The sequence below is a fragment of the Lathyrus oleraceus genome, chromosome 1 (assembly GCF_024323335.1).
Source record: "Lathyrus oleraceus cultivar Zhongwan6 chromosome 1, CAAS_Psat_ZW6_1.0, whole genome shotgun sequence".
In the NCBI taxonomy this organism is placed as follows: Eukaryota; Viridiplantae; Streptophyta; class Magnoliopsida; order Fabales; family Fabaceae; genus Lathyrus; species Lathyrus oleraceus.
Genome location: NC_066579.1, coordinates 336,298,027 through 336,317,624, shown reverse-complemented (window position 1 = coordinate 336,317,624; position 19,598 = coordinate 336,298,027). Strand labels below are relative to the sequence as shown.

Sequence of the window (19,598 nt, the reverse complement as noted above, 5' to 3'; positions counted from 1 at the left end):
TGAACCCATATTCAAGTTGTTGAGAAAAGATCAAACGGTCAGGTGGAATAATGATTGCCAACGGCATTTGAAAGAATAAAAGAATATTTGCAGGAGCCTTCGATTCTGGTGCCTCCTGTGGAGGGACGACCGCTAATCCTGTACTTGACAGTCCTCGAGGGGTCTATGGGGTGTGTACTGGGGCAGCATGACGAGTCTGGTCGAAAAGAGCATGCGATTTACTACCTTAGCAAAAAGTTTACCGACTGTGAAACAAGATATTCACTGCTCGAGAAAACTTGATGTGCTTTGGTATGGGCTGCTCGCCGACTAAGACAGCACATGCTGGTTCATACCACTTTGTTGATTTCCAAGATGGATCCGATCAAGTATATATTTGAGAAGCCAGCATTGACCAGACGGGTTGCGAGATGGTAAATAATTTTGACTGAGTACGATATTCAGTACACTTCTCAGAAAGCAATAAAGGGGAGTGTATTGTCTGATTACCTCGCCCAACAACCCATTGAGGATTATCAACCGATAAAGTTTGAGTTCCCTGATGAGGACATCATGTTTCTCAAATCGAAAGATTGTGAGGAACCAATCCCGAAGGAGGGGCCTGACCCTGAGTCCGATTGGATGTTGATGTTTGATGGGGCCGTTAATGTGAATGGTCGTGACCTATAAGGATTGGCACGAGATGTTACCGTTTGCATTGCACGGGTATCGAACCTCGGTGCGTACGTATACTAGGGCAACACCTTTCTCGCTGGTGTATGGGATGGAAGCTGTGCTACCAGTTGAGGTCCAGATTCCATCATTGAGAGTCCTGATGGATGTGAAATTGGAAGAGGCTGAGTGGGTGAGAACTCGGTATGAAGAGTTGAGCCTGATTGAGGAAAAGAGGCTGGCGGCCATTTGTCATTGGCATTTGTACCAGCAGGGAATGAAGCGTGCTTTTGACCGAAAGGTGCGACCTCGTGTGTATCATGTGGGAGATGTGGTGTTGAAAAGGATCCTTCCTCCTCAGAACGATCGTCGGGGCAAGTGGACACCTAATTATGAAGGTCCATTCGTGGTTAAGAAGGTTTTCTCTGGCGGAGCCTTGTTGTTGATGACCATGGATGGTGAGGATTTTCCATCCCCTGTGAATGCGGACGCAGTTAAAAAATACTTCGTGTAAAGAGACCCGCTGGACGGAAAGAATAAAATAGTCCAGGCAAAAATGGGCATCCCGGCGAACCAAAAAATAAAAATGAAAAAGGTTCGGGCAAAAATTAGGGATAAAAAGAAAAAAAACTGTACACCCGGCAAGTCGAAAACCCCACAAGGGCGACTTGGGAAAAAAAGGGTATCCCGGTGGACTGAAAATCCGAAAGGGCGGTCCAGGCAAAAGAGGGAATGAAACGAACAACTGCGTCTAGCATGATCGTTTGTACTTTGGATATGACACATGGATAATCCCCGGCAGAGATCGGTCGGAAGCGTCTTGTTCAGAAGGCAGAAAGCGCGGAGAGTCTTGAGGACATATGGGTTGTAACCGGGTTGGAACTCGATGAGATCACGGTTTCACATTGCCATTAGGATAGATTTTCCTTTTGTGCGCAATTACCTCTTTTCAGGGATTGCTTCCTGTGTATCGCTCAGTTACGAGCCACCTTTTTCAATCAATAAAATGCATATTCAGTCAAATAATTTTGTTTTTGTTTTCATTACCGCTTTGATTGCAAAAACATCTGTTTATTTTGATAAAGAATCTTTGCATTTTGAGACATATGGGTCCCTTCCAATGCATGTTTATAGGATTGAAAGCTTGAAATCTTATTCGGAAGGTTGAGTGACCTAGGTGTTGAAATTTTGGCACGCCTGGGGCACGTTTTTATCTAACGATCTCTTTTGCAGGTGTTGTTAGATATTTTCACTCACTTGCAGGTTGTGACGTGAAGTCGTTTTGACAAAAGATTCCTTCGAGTCCAATCAGGGACAAGGAATTGAAGAATGGTGTAGAGACGGCGAAATAATGGCGACGATCCTAGAGGGTTAATCAAGAAGACTCTTCAAAGTCTGTAAAAATGGAAAGTTGACACTGTGGTTAGAGGGTGGATGCCAGTGTTCGACGAGTCGACAGGTATTCCGTGTCAATTATTCCGTTTCTCCCCAGCGGATTCGAGGTCGGTGTTTCCTCGGCAGCCAGGCCTGAAGTTTGTTGTTTCCCCTAGCAGGGTTGAGATTGTTATTTCCCCAGCAGGTCTGAAGGTTGTTGTTCCCCGGCAGGGGTGTGCGTTGGTAGTTTTCCCCAGTGAAGTCCCCAAGCGGATCGAGTTCAGTGGAGGTCATCCCCAGTAAGGATTGCTCTTTCCCCAACAGTGGTGTTATCCCAAGCAGGGTGGGAGATTGGAGTGATGTCGAGTTCCTCAACAGAGTTGCTTGTGCTGTCCCCTGAGGGGGATACTTTTTATGCATTCATCATTTAGAGAAGCATAGAATATTGCATAATTAATTGCGTAGCATTTCCATGGTTATGGAGCATTACGCTGTAAAAAAAATCATGCATCAACATTGCAAGCATAAGCTAGTCTCAAGCCGTGGTTACCGTTTGAGAATTGGTTTAGCTGGTTGGTGAAGATGTTACTCTGAGGAGTTTAGCATCGTGATTTTTGATCAACAATATTCCCCAGTAGTGCGATATTGGAGGAAGAGATTCCATCGGGCGGAGATGGAAATGAAGATTGGAGAACGTTACGCGATCAGCGCGAAAATTGGGGTTCTGGAGAAAAGGAAGTGCTGAGCATTTTCTGGAGAATGGGGTTCAACTGGAGATGGGAGTTGAAGATTGTATCCGGGATGAGGTCCTCAGGATTGTCTTCTGATCATGTGTCACCTTAGACTTTGGCGAGGCCAAGAGAAGTCGTTATGGGTGTCTTCTGAGGAAGAAACGCACATGTTACCTTCCTTTTGAGAAGGTGTACCCTCTGATATGTCGCCATCAGAGTGGGGGTTGGTGTTATTTCCGGCGTTGCCAACGGAATTAGCACGGGAAAATGGAGAACGGGGTTCAAATGGAGAAAAGGAGACACGGGGTGTTTTCTGGAGAATGGGGTTCACAATGATGATCGAGAGCTATCATCAGGCGACTGGGGTTCAAATGGAGAACGGGGTTCATTGTTTAGCAGCAAGAGTGACATGAAGTTGTCGGGGTTCAAATACGGTGATCAGGGATCATCCGCGCGAAAGAAAAATATTAGTTTTGGGGTTCAAGAAAAGCAAAAAAAAAAATCAAAGAAGTTTTGGGGTTCAAGAAAAGCAAAAAAAAATCAATCAAAGAAGTTTTGGGGTTCAAGAAAAGAAAAATAATAATAATAATAATAATTCTCAGCAGAGCGCAAATTGTTCGTTTGTTCTTTGTATTCAACCACTCTTCACCCTGATCATCTGAAAGCTGAGGCTATTCATATCGACAGGTTCACAGTGGATTGAATAGGGGCAGCTGTAACACCTCAAAATTTACCCTCCTCTTCTTTAGACTAGTTTGAGACATTGCATTTCATATTTTAGAGTATTAGGCATTGCATTTTGCATATCATATGTGAAATAAGAAGGTCATCCTCCAAAGTCTTTCAAAAGATGGAGAAGTTACATGATTCAAGCCTGAGGGTCTCTATGAATTGATGATCAACCATCTAAGGGTTTGCTTTTCATTAGGGTTTCTTGATTATTCAAAGGTCATTGAGCATCATCTTGTTTGCATGGATATATTACCACCAGCATGGTTCTATCATCATCAAGGGTCTCATAGTTCATTCTCAAGTTCCTTTGGATTTGGGTTATGACCTCTGGTCAACCCTAATCAATGTCATTCTACCAATCAGGGCTTCTCAAAGAGATGAGGTATTTGCTGGGGATGAGGATCACATGATTATTATAAAGAGCTTACATGAGCTAGGGTTTCATTTTTGATCAATTTCCCCAAGTGATGGAGGCTCAAGTGGATCAAGACATTTCAAGATCATCTGAGGACCAAAAAGTCAACTGTGCAGTCAACTGAGGGCTATGAGGTGGGGAAATGAGTTGAGACACCTCAGTCATGTTCAAAAGAGGTCCATTTGTCATTCTAAACATCTATCTTGAAGATTTTGAAGTCATGGCAAAAGTTTCCAAAAATGGAAAATGACCTGTAATTTCAAGTTTCCAAAAATGGCAAGTTTCTGGTCCACATTCAACTTGACTTATCAGCATCAAAGAAGTTTCAAATGGATTTTTGGTGAACATGAAAGTTGTAGATCTTTGTCTCCCCTTTCTAAAAAAGTCCTAATTCATGTCCATATGATGAATGGTTAAGGAGTTATGGTCAAATGATCACAAGGTGTGCATGGAAGTTCAAAGTGACATAACTTTTGATACAAAACTCCAAATTGGTCCATTCTTTTTGCAAAATGCTCCTCATGACCAATACTTCTCAAAACAAGCCTTGCCATGCATGAGAGAAGCTTGTATGCTCACTATTTCATTCATGTTCATTTTGGAGGGAAATTTCACAATTCAAAATTGGCTTATGATACAAGCAAAATACCAATCCCATGTTGATCCTTGAATGATTTTAAGTGAAATCAAACCCTTGCATGAGCATATACACGTGGATATTGGCCATGCTAAGCTCATTTGCAATTTTGCAAGATATTCCAATTTTCCCTAATCATGATTAACCAAGGCCTAATTTGATTAGCATTGTGATTAACATGCCATATAAAAGTCAAACCCTAACTGTATTTGCTCATAACAGAAAATTCAGATCAAAAATTCATGTTTCCCTCCATTTTTATCTCTCTTCGAAACTTGCATTTCTCCACACAATTCTTCAATATTCTTGCATAATCTTGTTCAGCATGCTTCATTGAGCAAGAATCAACCATTGGATTGGACAATTGAACTGGATTTCGAGCAGATCAAGAACACTTTCATGGAAATGGATTTCTGAAATTGAGCTAGATCTAGGTGGTTTCAAGTGGTGGTTTGTGCTTAAAGCTTCAAGGTAAGGTTAAGGAAGAAGATCTGGAGATTGTGAGAGCCTGAGGACACGAATTCAGCAACTGCCATTTCTAAGTAGGTTGAAATTGATCCTCTCCTTTTGCTATTTTATGTACATAGAATGATAGATCTTGTTGTGTAGAGAATGCTGATATGCTTAGAATTGATTTTGGTTAAGTATTGAGCCTGATCTGTGAATTGGAAGTTTTGATGTTGATAATGTTTGTGCTCGATCTGGAAAACCTAGCCTGAATTAGGATGAATTGATTATGGATTTGGATTGTATGATGAAAGAGCTTTCGAATGGTACCGGTTTTATGAATTTCTGGAAATTTTTGTTGATCTCCGCCGTGTGGACGGCCGGAGAAGACGACCGGTTCCGTCGTTTGCAACTGGCTAGGGTTTTTGCTGTGTTGGCTTCCACGTTTTGCCCTGCGTGTTCATTTCATTGGTTCTCCTTGCATTGACCCGGCCACGCGAGCTTTGACTCGCTGATGTAGCATGCCATCTCATTTAGTGAAACGTTGCGTTTCATTTAGTCATATGTGTATGCCATGTATGCTGTTAGCGTGTGCGTTCCATTGGCCTGTGTTGCTTTGACTTGCCATGTGTATGTTGGACCAATGGCATGGCTGTTGATTGTATTTAATGGTGCTATGCGTTTTACTTATTTGAATGTGGACCGCTGATTACATTTTCGCGCTAGATCATGTGGCTCAGATTAATTCTGATTTAATTTGAATGATTGTTTTCCCTCCATTTCATTTTAACATTTCATATTATTTTGCTCATCTTTAGAAAAATCATAAAAAATAGAAAAATGCTCCAAATTAAGTCCAATTTTTTTCATAGTCTTGTTATAATGTCTAGTTTTTTATAGGATTAATTTCATGAATTGTTTGTTTCTGGATTTTTATTTTGGAATTTTTGATTGAACCTTGTGCTAAATTGATATGTTGTGTTCATTGCTTTGTGGAATCTTCATCTTTGATCCAATTGATCTGAATTTTTGCATGCTTGATCTTCACATGTGATATGATTTTTTATAATTGATTTGGAATTTTTATCATATGCTATCATTGTTTTGGACACATGAAGATGTAGTGTGACAATTTGTGTCACATTTTTGGCATTGCATTTGTGCATTTCTGTTCACCTATCATTCGAACCTTTCTGGATTTGATATTTTGCACATTGTTTGTTCATGGCATAAGTAGCTTGCAAAAAAAAATTCATAGCCACTGCATACATTTCTGATTTGATTTGGATTTTCTAATTTGGATGTCTATTTTGTGCTTATTTGCTTGCCTTTGCTTTACATTGATCATTTGAGCTATGTGCTTATTGAATTGATGTTGGTCCTTTTGGGGACATGTTGTTGATTGTTTGAATATGCATTATGCAAAATATTGACTTCTGTTTTGATCATTTGATTTGGTTTTGAACCTAGTCTTTGTACTAGTGTTTTGTACATGAACTAACCTTGACTTGTGTTTCAGGTTTGGACACTTAGCATTAATGGTTGAGTTGCTCACCCTTTGAGATGCAAATTGGATTGTGTTCTGACTTATTTTTGTTTTGTAGGGATTTAAGTGGATGTTATGAGCTCATTTCTTCATTTGATTGCTTGAACATTGCTCATTGAATTGTGTAACAGTTGGATGGTTTCACTGTTTGCTTTCTGATTGTTTGTCTGAGATATTAACTGGTTAGCTTTTGTACAAGTACATTAGTTTGCTTGCTTTTAGCTCTTGCTTGAGCTTTGGATTGTGGTTGATACACCACTTAGGTAGCTACCTTCTTACTCCATGTAGTCTGGAAGTCCTGTCACCTTTTTGGCAGGCATTTTGCTGGAAGTCCTCCTTAAGATGTTCTGTTTGTGTTTGTTTATATTTGTGCCAAAGACCTCCAAGATGAGGAATGTGCTACTTGATAAGTCCTCCTAAGTGAAGAGGCAATTGATGGATAAAAGGGATTAGTATTCAATCCCCCGTTATTCAGTGAGTCGTTCTTTATGCTCGCACTACGTGCTGACGCTTTTGAACATGTACCCAAGATCTTTGTCCAGTGTCTGTCAAGTGGAATAGGATCCCTCTTTCTGGATCCCCACGCTTTCTTTGTCATGAGCTCACCCTGGCCAGGGTTAAGAGCTATGAGGTCTCATCCTCATTACCATTTTGATCTGCTCACCCTGACGTTCAATGTCAGTGGTTAAGAGCCCAGTTGATCACCCTTACAGTTTGGCTTGTTTGTCGAGGTTGATATGACCCCTCTTGACTAAAGCCTACCCATTGTTTGGGCCTTTTGTGTGGATATAGTGTGTGATGCTTGTTCACTTGTGTTGATGTGGTTATTTGCTTTCCTCTGAATTGACTTGCTTCCTGTGTGAGTTAGGATTCTGATTAGAGACCTCAACTTAGGGATGTTTGATTGCATGACAACTATTAGGCTCGAGTCTTAGTCTCCCTATTAGTTTGTTGTTTCCCTGGTCTCTAGTTAGGATAGTGTTTTACCCCTGTTAAGGGGAACTACGTCGCCCTGATTCTCATACCAGATGAGATACCTAGGCAGGAGATTGAGCAAGATCTCTCTGGGCAACCTTTTCTTTTTCTTTTGTTGTTTTGTGTGTGTTCACCCTTTGTTTGTCTTCTTTGGTGTGAGTACTCGTTTGTTCAGCGTGTGCGTGCGTGGTATGTTCATACCTTGGGGATTTCTTCTGTCATATTTGGGGTTCATTTGTGATGATGGTTATCATCTTGGGGTTCATTTGTGACGGTTGTCACTCATTTGGGGTTCACCTTCGGGGTTCATTTGTGATGATGGTTATCATCTTTGGGGTTCATTTGTGATGGTTGTCACTCATTTGGGGTTCACCTGGGGTTCATTTGTGATGATGGTTATCATCTCGGGGTTCATTTGTGACGGTTGTCACTCATTTGGGGTTCACCTGGGGTTCATTTGTGATGATGGTTATCATCTCGAGGTTCATTTGTGACGGTTGTCACTCATTTGGGGTTCACCTGGGGTTCATTTGTGATGATGGTTATCATCTCGGGGTTCATTTGTGACAGTTGTCACTCATTTGGGGTTCACTTGGGGTTCATGTGTGATGATGGTTATCATCTCGGGGTTCATTTGTGACGGTTGTCACTCATTTGGGGTTCACCTGGGGTTCATTTGTGACGGTTGTCACTCATTTGGGGTTCACTTGGGGTTCATTTGTGATGATGGTTATCATCTCGGGATTCATTTGTGACGGTTGTCACTCATTTGGGGTTCACCTGGGGTTCATTTGTGATGATGGTTATCATCTCGGGGTTCATTTGTGACGGTTGTCACTCATTTGGGGTTCACTTGGGGTTCATTTGTGATGATGGTTATCATCTCGGGGTTCATTTGTGACGGTTGTCACTCATTTGGGGTTCATCTTTGGGGTTCCTTTGTGACGGTTGTAACTCACTTGGGGTTCATCCTTTGGGGTTCATTTGTGGTGTTTGGTTATACATCTTTGGATATTTGGTTACTCTGTTGGGGTTCATTCTGATAACCTTTTTCTTTGGTGTTCGCTGGTTAGCGTTTGTTATTATTAGGAGTCGGATATAAGTCCATGTATTGGCATTCTGTTTCCTTGTTTTGTTCTTGTTGTTAGGAGTCAGATATAAGTCCATGTATTGGCATTCTGTTTCCTTTTGCTTGGTCGTTGTTAGGAGTCGGATATAAGTCCATGTATTAGCATTCTGTTTCCTTTTGCTTGTTGTCGTTAGGAGTCGGATGTAAGTCCATGTATTGGCATTCTGTTTCCTTTTGAGTGTTTCTTTGACGTCTCAGCGTCTCTTTTTGGTGTCTTGTTTCGGCGTGCGTTAGCCGAGCTACGAGTGCTCTGATTCTTCTCTGGATAGAGAAGATACGTAGGCATAGGATGCGACATCCTAGAGAGCATGCCTCCCTTTCCCCGAACTACGATGACTCTGATGTTTGTTTCTGACAAACTACGTAGGCCTAGGATGCGACATCCTGTCGAGTCCACTTCCTCCGTCTTCTTTCATCTGTTTTATTATTCCAGTTTGTGCAATTTCTTTGAGCAGTTTATTAGCAACCCTTTCCTATTCTTTGAGCTATCTTTTGAGTGTGGATCCCGTCGAGTACGGCGGACGTGAGGGGTGCTAATACCTTCCCCTTGCGTAATCGACTCCCGTACCTTGTAATCTCTGGTCGTAAGACCATTCCTTTCCCTTTCTTAGGTTAGTCCTGCGCTCCCTTTCCGTCATAGGATGAATAGCGTCAGTGGCGGCTCTGTAAACTGTATTTTCCCGCCGGTTGTTTTTCGCGTTGCGACACTTGTATTTCTCACCTTTATCACAATCAAATATTAATTTGTTACTTCTCCCTCTCTTGCCTGTTTCATTATCTGAATGAGTGATAATAACGGTTACTTTATTATGGATTTCAACCTCTTTAATTCACCTGATCATCTTTTCGCGTGTACCAAATCTTTGAGTAGTTGAAACAGCATCAGAAGTATCTACACATATTTGGGGGAAACTTTCATACATGCACAATAAAAAATTGTCAAAAAAAATTAACAATGCAAACCGGAAGACTTCAAAGAAGAGATCTGGAACATAGAAATAGCACACCAGAAGTCTTAGGAAAGACTTCTGGTACATATTTGTATGTTAACCGGAACACATATGTTAAGTGTTCTAGAACAATATTTTTTAAAAACTAAATCGGAACTCTTCAAGTAAGTCTTCTGGAACACGTTTCACACTAAACCAGATGTCTTCCACAAAGTGTTTCGGTTTAGAAAAAAAAATATCATAAGTCTTTTCTAATGTGTTACGGTACGAGGGTGAATAATACAATTTTCGGAAGTCTCAATTGAATGGTTAAAAGTGAAATAATAAATTGATTAAAAACAAACAAAAATAAAATTAATATTTTTTAAAAGTGTAGGGGTATGAGGTAAAATTTTCCTTTTCATACCTTAAAATGGAGTATGAGACTCATTGGCCCGTTCTAGTAACCCAATTCGAAGAGCTTGTTTGTTTAAGAAAGAACGACTCATTGGCCCGTTCTAGTAGCCCAATTCGAAGAGCTTGTTTGTTTGAGAAACAACATTGAATGCACTCATTCAAGACTTAGGATGGTAGTTTTTTTTTGGGGGAAGAATATAGTAGAATATCTTATTAAATCTTTGAGTAAACTTAGAATAATAGTTTCATATAGTCCATAAGTTATTTTAACCGATTTGAATGAACTAACTGAATGAACTAACTTATAAAAATAACACATTATATTAAACAAAAACAGTATTTTAATTTTATCTTCGATTCTTAAAATAGTTTATATATAAAGGCTTAATAAATTATTTACCTAAATACCCTTTTAGTGGCAAATGAAGGTGTTTCTCTCAAAGTTTTCATTTGCATTTATATTTCTTTCTTTTACGGGATATATTTATATTTGATTGAGAGGGGTTGAAATGTTTAACTTAAAATTGAATATTTTATAATTTAGATTGAGTCTAACTCATCCCTATAAAATCGATTTGAATGGTGAAAATTGTCCTCACTTATAAACATAATACATATCATATCTATAAACAATGTGAGACTAAATCCATCTTTTCAAAACCAACACAATGAATGTGTCGGGAATTGCAGTGAGGCAAGTCAAAGTACCGCAATTAAGGCGACTAGGAATGGACCACAATTAAGACAGAAAGTCAAACACACCCCCTCACATTTGGGCTTCAATGAGCCCAAAGTGTTGATGATACGAGAAGCCTCGATGACCCCACTTTTAAACAAAATAAAAATCATATCTCTAAACAATGTGAAACTAAATTCACTCATTCAAAATCAACCCAAGGTGTTATTAAAACGGAAAGTCCAATAAAATATTCATTTGTTTCACTAAAAAAGACAATAAATTATTGTGATAATCATATTTAAAAATTAATTAATTACTCCTGAAGATAAATCATAAATCGGTTATCATTCACTCCACAATTTGATGATCATATGTAAATAAAAAAGTTTGATATATAATTTAAAATGAATTATTTTAAAATAAACACGTAATAATATAAACTTGTTAAAAGAGATTATTGATTCCTAATAACTCCTAAATAATATTGTGCTTCCTTTATGATGTCTTATAACTCCTAATAATTATAATAACAATTCTTGTACAATAAAATCAATCCTTCATGATACTTATAATTAATGCATAAACATAGATATTTACATATTCTGCAAGTTATAATACTAAGTTATTTTTGAATAGTAAGTAGTTATTAGACATGAAAACACGTTGATTAAGTAATTACCTCACATTATTGATTCCTTATAGTTCGTAAATATTATTACTGTGCTCTATGATGTTTTATAATTCCTAATAATTATCATAATAATTCTTATACAATAAAACAATTCATTATTAATTTAAGATCGTATTGGTTTATGCGTAAAAATATAGACTTAAGCAACTTATGGCGATCATATTCTAAAAACATAATTAGTTATCCATAACAGTCATAAATCGTTTCTATGAAATATTGAAGCATAATAAAGTGAAGACTCGTTTTTAAATCTTGATAATAATTATTAATAACTATTATTTCTCACTAGCGTTCAGATGGGCACTGGAGTGCCCATCTTTCCGTTTTTTTTAATACGCACAGCAGAGAAAAATAAATATTCGTTTTTTTTTTTAGGTTTGTATTATACGTCATATTAAAAATAATATTATTACATTTTGAAAATGGTAAACAAAGATATTCAAAATTATATTGAAGCATGCAAAGTATTATTCGTATTGTGTAATCAATGACGTTCTTTAAAAGGAATGCCGAACATGAAATCTTTATTCAAAGTATTTTCTTTTTCATTTCAATTATTTTCCATAGTAAACAAAAAATGAAAGACTCTCAAATTAGAATTTTTTTTAAGAGAAAAAGATAGTAAAATTAATAGTAAGTAGTGTAATATAGCTTTTTTACCTTATAAAGATTCAAATCAATTCTTCATACACCCTTTTATTAATGCGCTCTTGAGATTTAAAAAACTACAAATACATGAAGAAATATCACTCACACAATAGATTATTGATTAACATATGTAATTCGCAATCTTGCAGAGATGATTTTAGAGACTATGTTGAACTTTGCTTCAAGGAATTTGGTGATAGAGTGAAACATTGGATTACTATAAATGAACCATGGAGTGTGAGCATGAATGCTTATGCATTCGGAAAGTTGGCATCGGGTCAATGTTTAGATTGGTTAAATCTGAATTGCACAGGAGGTGATTCAGGGACAGAACCATATTTGACTGCACACAACCAGCTTCTTGCTCATTCTGCTGTTGCAAATTTGTACCGGATCAAATATAAGGTCTTCTATTATTTAAAGAAAATTACTTATTATTACTCTGGTTCTAGATCATGCTTTTTTAAGTATGAACTTAATGAAAATGTTTCTAACAAAATAACCAAAATGCAGTCATCTTAACGAGGCATAATAGGGATTACCTTAGTCTCACACTGGTATGAGCCGGCCACTACGGCGAAGGTCGACGTTGATGCTTCAAAACGAGGTCTCGACTTCATGTTTGGATGGTACATATTTAATCAATTATTATTTAATTTCGGTTCACTTTATGTTTTGTATTTAAAAGAAATATAGTTATGTATATGTATATGATTTGCTGAAATTCGTAAAGTAAAAGGAAATTAGAGAGAGTATTTTATGGTTTTCGTTGCATCTTCATTTTGCTATAGGTATATAAATCCGCTTACAAAAGGAGAATATCCAAAAAGCATGCGAACTTTGGTGGGAAAGAGATTACCAAAGTTCTCAAAAGAAGAGTCAAGGGAACTTAAGGGGTCTTTTGATTTTCTAGGCCTAAACTATTACTCATCCTACTATGTTGTTGATGCACCTCACCGTCACAATGCCGCACAACCGGCCATAAAAATTGATTCTCTTATTAATGCTACATGTAAGTATATCAATCAATTTCCAAATAAGCTTAAAAGAAATGTAACTTTGCATACTCTAATTTTTTTTTTAATGACAGTTGAACATAATGGGAAGCCTCTCGGTCAAATGGTATGTATTTCATCATTTCATTGGAAGATAACTTATATATCAATGCTTTTCATTTGTAAGTTTTGTATTCAAAAAGATTGTTTCTAACATGTAAAGATAACTTTGTAATTTTTATGCGGTCTGCTTCGAGTTGGTTATGTATTTATCCAAAAGGATTTAAGAATCTTTTGCTTTACACCAAGAAAACATACGAGAACCCTGTAATTTACATTACTGAAAATGGTAATACTTCTTATTTTATAAGATATATTGTATGCATAATATTGTGATATTATTAAAGTTAATGAAAGTATGACAAAATAAATTGATAGGTCGTGATGAGTTCAACGATCCAACATTATCTCTTGAAGAATCTCTCTTAGATACTTATAGGATTGATTACTACTATCGTCATCTTTACTATCTTGAAACTGCAATTAGGTAAGTTACATTTTATTATAAGAATCTTTAAGCCTCTAGTTATTGTGACTAACTCTTTAGTTTTATTGACCTTTGTGTATGACAGGGATGGTGTGAATGTAAAGGGATATTTTGCATGGTCATTGTTGGATAACTTTGAATGGGATTCTGGCTTGAGCTTGAGATTTGGACTCGTCTTCGTTGATTTTTTTATGAATTGGGATTAAAATTCAAACATACTATTTTATTTATCTAAAACTAGCGTTCAGATGGGCACTCCCGTGTCCGTCTGTCCGCCTTTTATAATGCGCACAACAGAGAAAAATAAATGTTTGTTTTTCTTTTTATGAGGTTTGTATTGTACGTCATATTAAAAATAATATTATTACACTTTGAAAATGGTAAACAAAGATATTCAAAATTATATTGAAGCATGCAAAGTACTATTGGTATTGTGTAATCAATGACGTTCTTTAAAATGAATGTCGGACATGAAATCTTTATTCAAAGTATTTTCTTTTTCATTGCAATTATTTTCCATAGTAAACAAAAAATATAAGACTCTCAAATTAGAATTTTTTTAAGAGAAAAAGATAGTAAAATTAATAGTAAGTAGTGTAATATAGCTTTTTTTATCTTATAAAGATTCAAATCAATTCTTCATACACCCTTTTATTAATGCGCTCTTGAGATTTAAAAAACTACAAATACATGAAGAAATGTCACTCACACAATAGATTATTGATTAACGTATGTAATTCGCAATCTTGCAGAGATGATTTTAGAGACTATGCTGAACTTTGCTTCAAGGAATTTGGTGATAGAGTGAAACATTGGATTACTATAAATGAACCATGGAGTGTGAGCATGAATGCTTATGCATTCGGAAAGTTGGCACCGAGTCGATGTTCAGATTGGTTAAATCTGAATTGCACAGGAGGTGATTCAGGGACAGAACCATATTTGACTGCACACAACCAACTTCTTGCTCATTCTGCTGTTGCAAATTTGTACCGGATCAAATATAAGGTCTTCTATTGTTTAAAGAAAATTACTCATTATTACTCTGGTTCTAGATCATGTTTTTTTAAGTATGAACTTAATGAAAATGTTTCTAACAAAATAACCAAAATGCAGTTATCTCAACGAGGCATAATAGGGATTACCTTAGTCTCTTACTGGTATGAGCCGGCCACTACGGCGAAGGCCGACGTTGATGCTTCAAAACGAGGTCTCGACTTCATGTTTGGATGGTAAATATTTAATCAATTATTATTTAATTTCGGTTCACTTCATGTTTTGTATTTAAAAGAAATATAGTTATGTATATGTATATGATTTGCCGAAATCTGTAAAGTAAAAGGAAATTAGAGAGAGTATTTTATGGTTTTCGTTGCATCTGCATTTTGCTATAGGTATATGAATCCGCTTACAAGAGGAGAATATCCAAAAAGCATGCGAACTTTGGTGGGAAAGAGATTACCAAAGTTCTCAAAAGAAGAGTCAAGGGAACTTAAGGGGTCTTTTGATTTTTTAGGCCTAAACTATTACTCATCCTACTATGCTGCTGATGCACCTCACCGTCGCAATGCCGCGCAACCGGCCATACAAACTGATTCTCTTATTAATGCTACATGTAAGTATATCAATCAATTTACAAATAAGCTTAAAAGAAATATAACTTTGCATACTCTAAAATTTTTTTTAATGACAGTTGAACATAATGGCAAGCCTCTCGGTCCAATGGTATGTGTTTCATCATTTCATTGGAAGATAACTTATATATCAATGCTTTTAATTTGTAAGTTTTGTATTCAAAAAGATTGCTTCTAACATGTAAAGATAACTTTGTAATTTTATGCAGTCTGCTTCGAGTTGGTTATGTATTTATCCAAAAGGATTTAAGAATCTTTTGCTTTACACCAAGAAAACGTACGAGGACCCTGTAATTTACATTACTGAAAATGGTAATACTTCTTATTTTATAAGATATATTGTATGCATAATATTGTGATATTATTAAAGTTAATGAAAGTATGACAAAATAAATTGATAGGTCGTGATGAGTTCAACGATCCAACATTATCTCTTGAAGAATCTCTCTTAGATACTTATAGGATTGATTACTACTATCGTCATCTTTACTATCTTGAAACTGCAATTAAGTAAGTTATATTTTATTATAAGAATCTTTAAGCCTCTAGTTATTGTGACTAACTCTTTAGTTTTATTGACCTTTGTGTATGACAGGGATGGTGTGAATGTAAAGGGATATTTTGCATGGTCATTGTTGGATAACTTTGAATGGGATTCTGGCTTGAGCTTGAGATTTGGACTCGTCTTCGTTGATTTTTTTTATGAATTGGGATTAAAATTCAAACGTACTATTTTATTTATCTAAAACTAGCGTTCAGATGGGCACTCCCGTGTCCGTCTGTCCGCTTTTTTAATGCGCACAACAGAGAAAAATAAATGTTTGTTTTTCTTTTTATGAGGTTTGTATTGTACGTCATATTAAAAATAATATTATTACACTTTGAAAATGGTAAACAAAGATATTCAAAATTATATTGAAGCATGCAAAGTACTATTGGTATTGTGTAATCAATGACGTTCTTTAAAAGGAATGCCGAACATGAAATCTTTATTCAAAGTATTTTCTTTTTCATTGCAATTATTTTCCATAGTAAACAAAAAATGTAAGACTCTCAAATTAGAATTTTTTTAAGAGAAAAAGATAGTAAAATTAATAGTAAGTAGTGTAATATAGCTTTTTTTACCTTATAAAGATTCAAATCAATTCTTCATACATCCTTTTATTAATGCGCTCTTGAGATTTAAAAGACTACAAATACATGAAGAAATGTCATATCATCTACATTCAAAGTATATCTCAGCTAAGCAATGTGGGATCAAGAAAATCTAATTTGAGTCTGTGGCCATTTTCAAGTCTCCTTATTGCGTTACACCGAGTTTTTGTTTTTTCTCCCGTGCCCGTCTGTCTGCTTTTTTTATTGTCCTTACATGTGTATATCTTTTATGATGTTTTTCACATATGTCATGTTAAAAAGAATACTACTTTGACACATTTCATAAAAATAAAATTAAGATGATATATATTCACTTTCAACATGTTTTAGTAAATTATGACTTAAATTTGAGAAATCAACTTTAAAAAAGGCGGAACACTTCTCTCTCTCTCTCTCTCTCTCTCTCTCTCTCTCTCTCTCTCTCTCTCTCTCTCTCTCTCTCTCTCTCTCTCTCTCTCTCTCTCTCTCTCTCTCTCTCTCTCTCATATTTAAGTAATAATTTACTATAACATATTGAAAGTGAATATTTATCATCTTAATTATATATAAATAAATAAATATTCCTATCTTTTCCAACCAAATTTATCTTTTGTATTATTAAATTTCTCCCTATTTTCATTTGAATATCTATTTTTATTTTCTAATTTTTTTCTAAATCTATTATTTTCCTTTCATTTCACACTATTGACCAACATTATAAAGAACAACAGCAAAAATGTTGCAAATATAATCGGTATTTAACTCACTTGCAATAGAGTGTCGGATGCTACGGTGGTCAATAAATCTATGAAACATGATTAAAAAAAGAAAGTATTTGCATATAATGTTTTGATAATCATGAAAATAATAAGTAATACATAATCAGCGCTATAAGAAAAGCACTTGATAGTCAACAAATCCATAATCTATCATCTTCAGCACCATCATATCTCAAAAATCTCATCTTATGCACCACCATATCTCGAAAAGCATGTCAAAATAAGAAATGATCAAATAAACTTCTACGCCCCACGTTTTGCTCGATCCTACTTGTCTCAATTGGGAAGCCTGCATTAAATTTTTGAAAGATGGTAATAAACTTCTGAATCACTAAACCAATACTAAGAACATGCATTTTTTCTTCTTTTTCCCTTTCATTCTCTCTCTAAATTTTTAATTTTTATTTTGTTTTTGATGAGTGTGTTGTGTATGGTACTCATGATAATACTATTTGTTTTAATTAAATTAAATGAGGAAGTTAAATATTTTGATTAGTAATAGTAATCCATGAATAATGGGTTGGTTGGAATAAAGACATAATTGGAATGAAAATAGGTCACTTCAAAATATCATATCCCCATTATAGATAATTATAGATACACTAATTAGAATTTATTAGAATTTAAAGTAAGATGTCATAGGTTCTCTGAAATACTTCAGTGTTAAATTCTAGGAACCAATTTAATAATGCAAAGGGCATATTATAATAATTAAAAATCATATTATACTTCTAAGTTGTTAAATTCTAAATTGTTTTAAATTGTTTCCTATTCTTTTTCTTAGCATCATATCTCTCATATTATTTATCTTAATTTATAATCTTTCTCCGTCTTTTTAGTATGCACACATATAAAACAATTTTCTGTCCATAAATCTATTTCGATTTTTAACTAAATAGAAAAGAAAGACGGGAAATTGTATGAATCAGAGTCAAATATAGATAGAAGGATTTGTAGTAGAAAAAATATCTCAAGATAAATGTCATTAAAATGACAAATAGTAATCATTAATCATCTATTATGTAATACTATATGCCGTAAAAATCAGAAATATAATAATGTAAAATAAATTGAATCAACAAACTTAATGAAATAATAGAATATATGGTTTAACAAATTTGGTAATTATAGGCATGTTATATTTTTTCCTTAAAACAATTAATGGTAGAACTTAAAGAAGAAAATTGTGAACATAGATTTAAAAATATCATATAATACAAATAAATAAATCATCAATGAGAATATGCAATAGTTGATCATTACATTGAATCTCAAATAAAAACAAAAAAGAAAACATGGGCTTATCTGTCGCTATCATTATAATGAGTTTGTTTCTTCTTGATCATCATACTAATGTTAAATTTGATCAATGTGAAAACATTGGCATCTTTGTGTTAACAGTGTGAGAAATTGAGAAAAATATATATCGTACGGTCATTAATGCCACCAACATGAAAGATCTCTCCGGTTAATATCAATGTGTTGGGGGTTGACAGTCATATTCTACATCTCTCTTGATAATAGCTTCCTTGTTGATGCCACTGAAAATCTAAAATCTTCCCGGTGCTAAATCGCTTATTAATTATAGATAAATCATTTCCCAAATTTCTCAAATTTCCTCTTTAAAATCAACTTTAAAGCAAGTATGATGGTTTAAGTAATATGAAGAACTCAAAGGGAGATAAAAATCAAAAGGAGAGTGAATTGGGATATAGGCAAACCATTTTAGATTTTACAGAATCAGTTAAAATCTGAATACAATACAAAAAAAATAAACTGAATAAATTTTGCAAATAAATAGTAATTTTGTAAATTCAAGTGGTAACTACCAAGAAGTTATATTGATGCATTATTTGTAACTGCTAAATGGAAGAACATGGAGATTATATTGTTGTAACTTCAAGTGGTAACTACCAAAAACTTATTATCACACAATTTTGTTTTATTATTAATTAAAAAATTAAAAGATTAAATAAGGGTAATTTTAAAAAAAATAAAAGTCACTCCAAAATATTGTATCCCGTTTATATATAGGTATAGATTAAAAAATTAAAAGATTAAATAAGAATAATTTTAGAAAAAATAAAAATCACTCCAAAATATTGTATCCCTATAGATAATTGTTAGCTATAAAAAAAAATACGAAAGTCTACTTTTAGACCGTAGGATTAAATAAATTTGATTCATTAAGTCACTGAGAGTGCATAATTGAAGTATTAGAGGTCAATTGGTCTTTTGTGAGAGAAAATAAGGAACTATATAAAGTCCTAATAAATATTCCTTGAAAAACTCAACGTTAGAGATAGATAATGAATTCAAAACAAACAATTTACTTTGCATTTTTCGGAAGCAAGTGAAAGCTTGATTTCACAATTTTGGTGCACCCACACTATTTGTGATTCTCCTCATACACAAAAATGTATCATGCAAGTTTTTCAGCAATTTTTATTAATAGAAGGATGTGGAGTAATAAGATAATGAAAATGAAATGAGTTGTTTAGAAAATAA

The 19,598-nt window shown here is 35.0% G+C and overlaps 1 protein-coding gene and 1 long non-coding RNA gene across 2 annotated transcripts; both read left to right on the top strand.

Moving 5' to 3' along the window:
* The first annotated feature begins 10,651 nt into the window (after window positions 1-10,651).
* Window positions 10,652-13,231, top strand: LOC127105493 (cyanogenic beta-glucosidase). Its single transcript, XM_051042687.1, has 5 exons — window positions 10,652-10,677; window positions 12,151-12,387; window positions 12,793-13,013; window positions 13,092-13,123; window positions 13,220-13,231. Exons 1-5 carry the CDS (start codon window positions 10,652-10,654, stop codon window positions 13,229-13,231), a joined length of 528 nt encoding a protein of 175 aa, XP_050898644.1.
* An 85-nt stretch (window positions 13,232-13,316) lies between these two features.
* On the top strand, window positions 13,317-13,731 carry LOC127134689 (uncharacterized). Its single transcript, XR_007808393.1, has 3 exons — window positions 13,317-13,345; window positions 13,435-13,543; window positions 13,629-13,731. It is a non-coding gene; the product is annotated as an uncharacterized LOC127134689 (long non-coding RNA).
* Window positions 13,732-19,598: the final 5,867 nt, after the last annotated feature.

Coding starts and splice junctions, on each gene's coding strand:
- LOC127105493 (XM_051042687.1), top strand. CDS start 10,652: ATGAATGTGTCGGGAATTGCAGTGAG. Junction 10,678..12,150: donor GTGTCGGGAATTGCAGTGAG/GCAAGTCAAAGT, acceptor GCAATCTTGCAG/AGATGATTTTAGAGACTATG. Junction 13,014..13,091: donor TTCTCTTATTAATGCTACAT/GTAAGTATATCA, acceptor TTTTAATGACAG/TTGAACATAATGGGAAGCCT.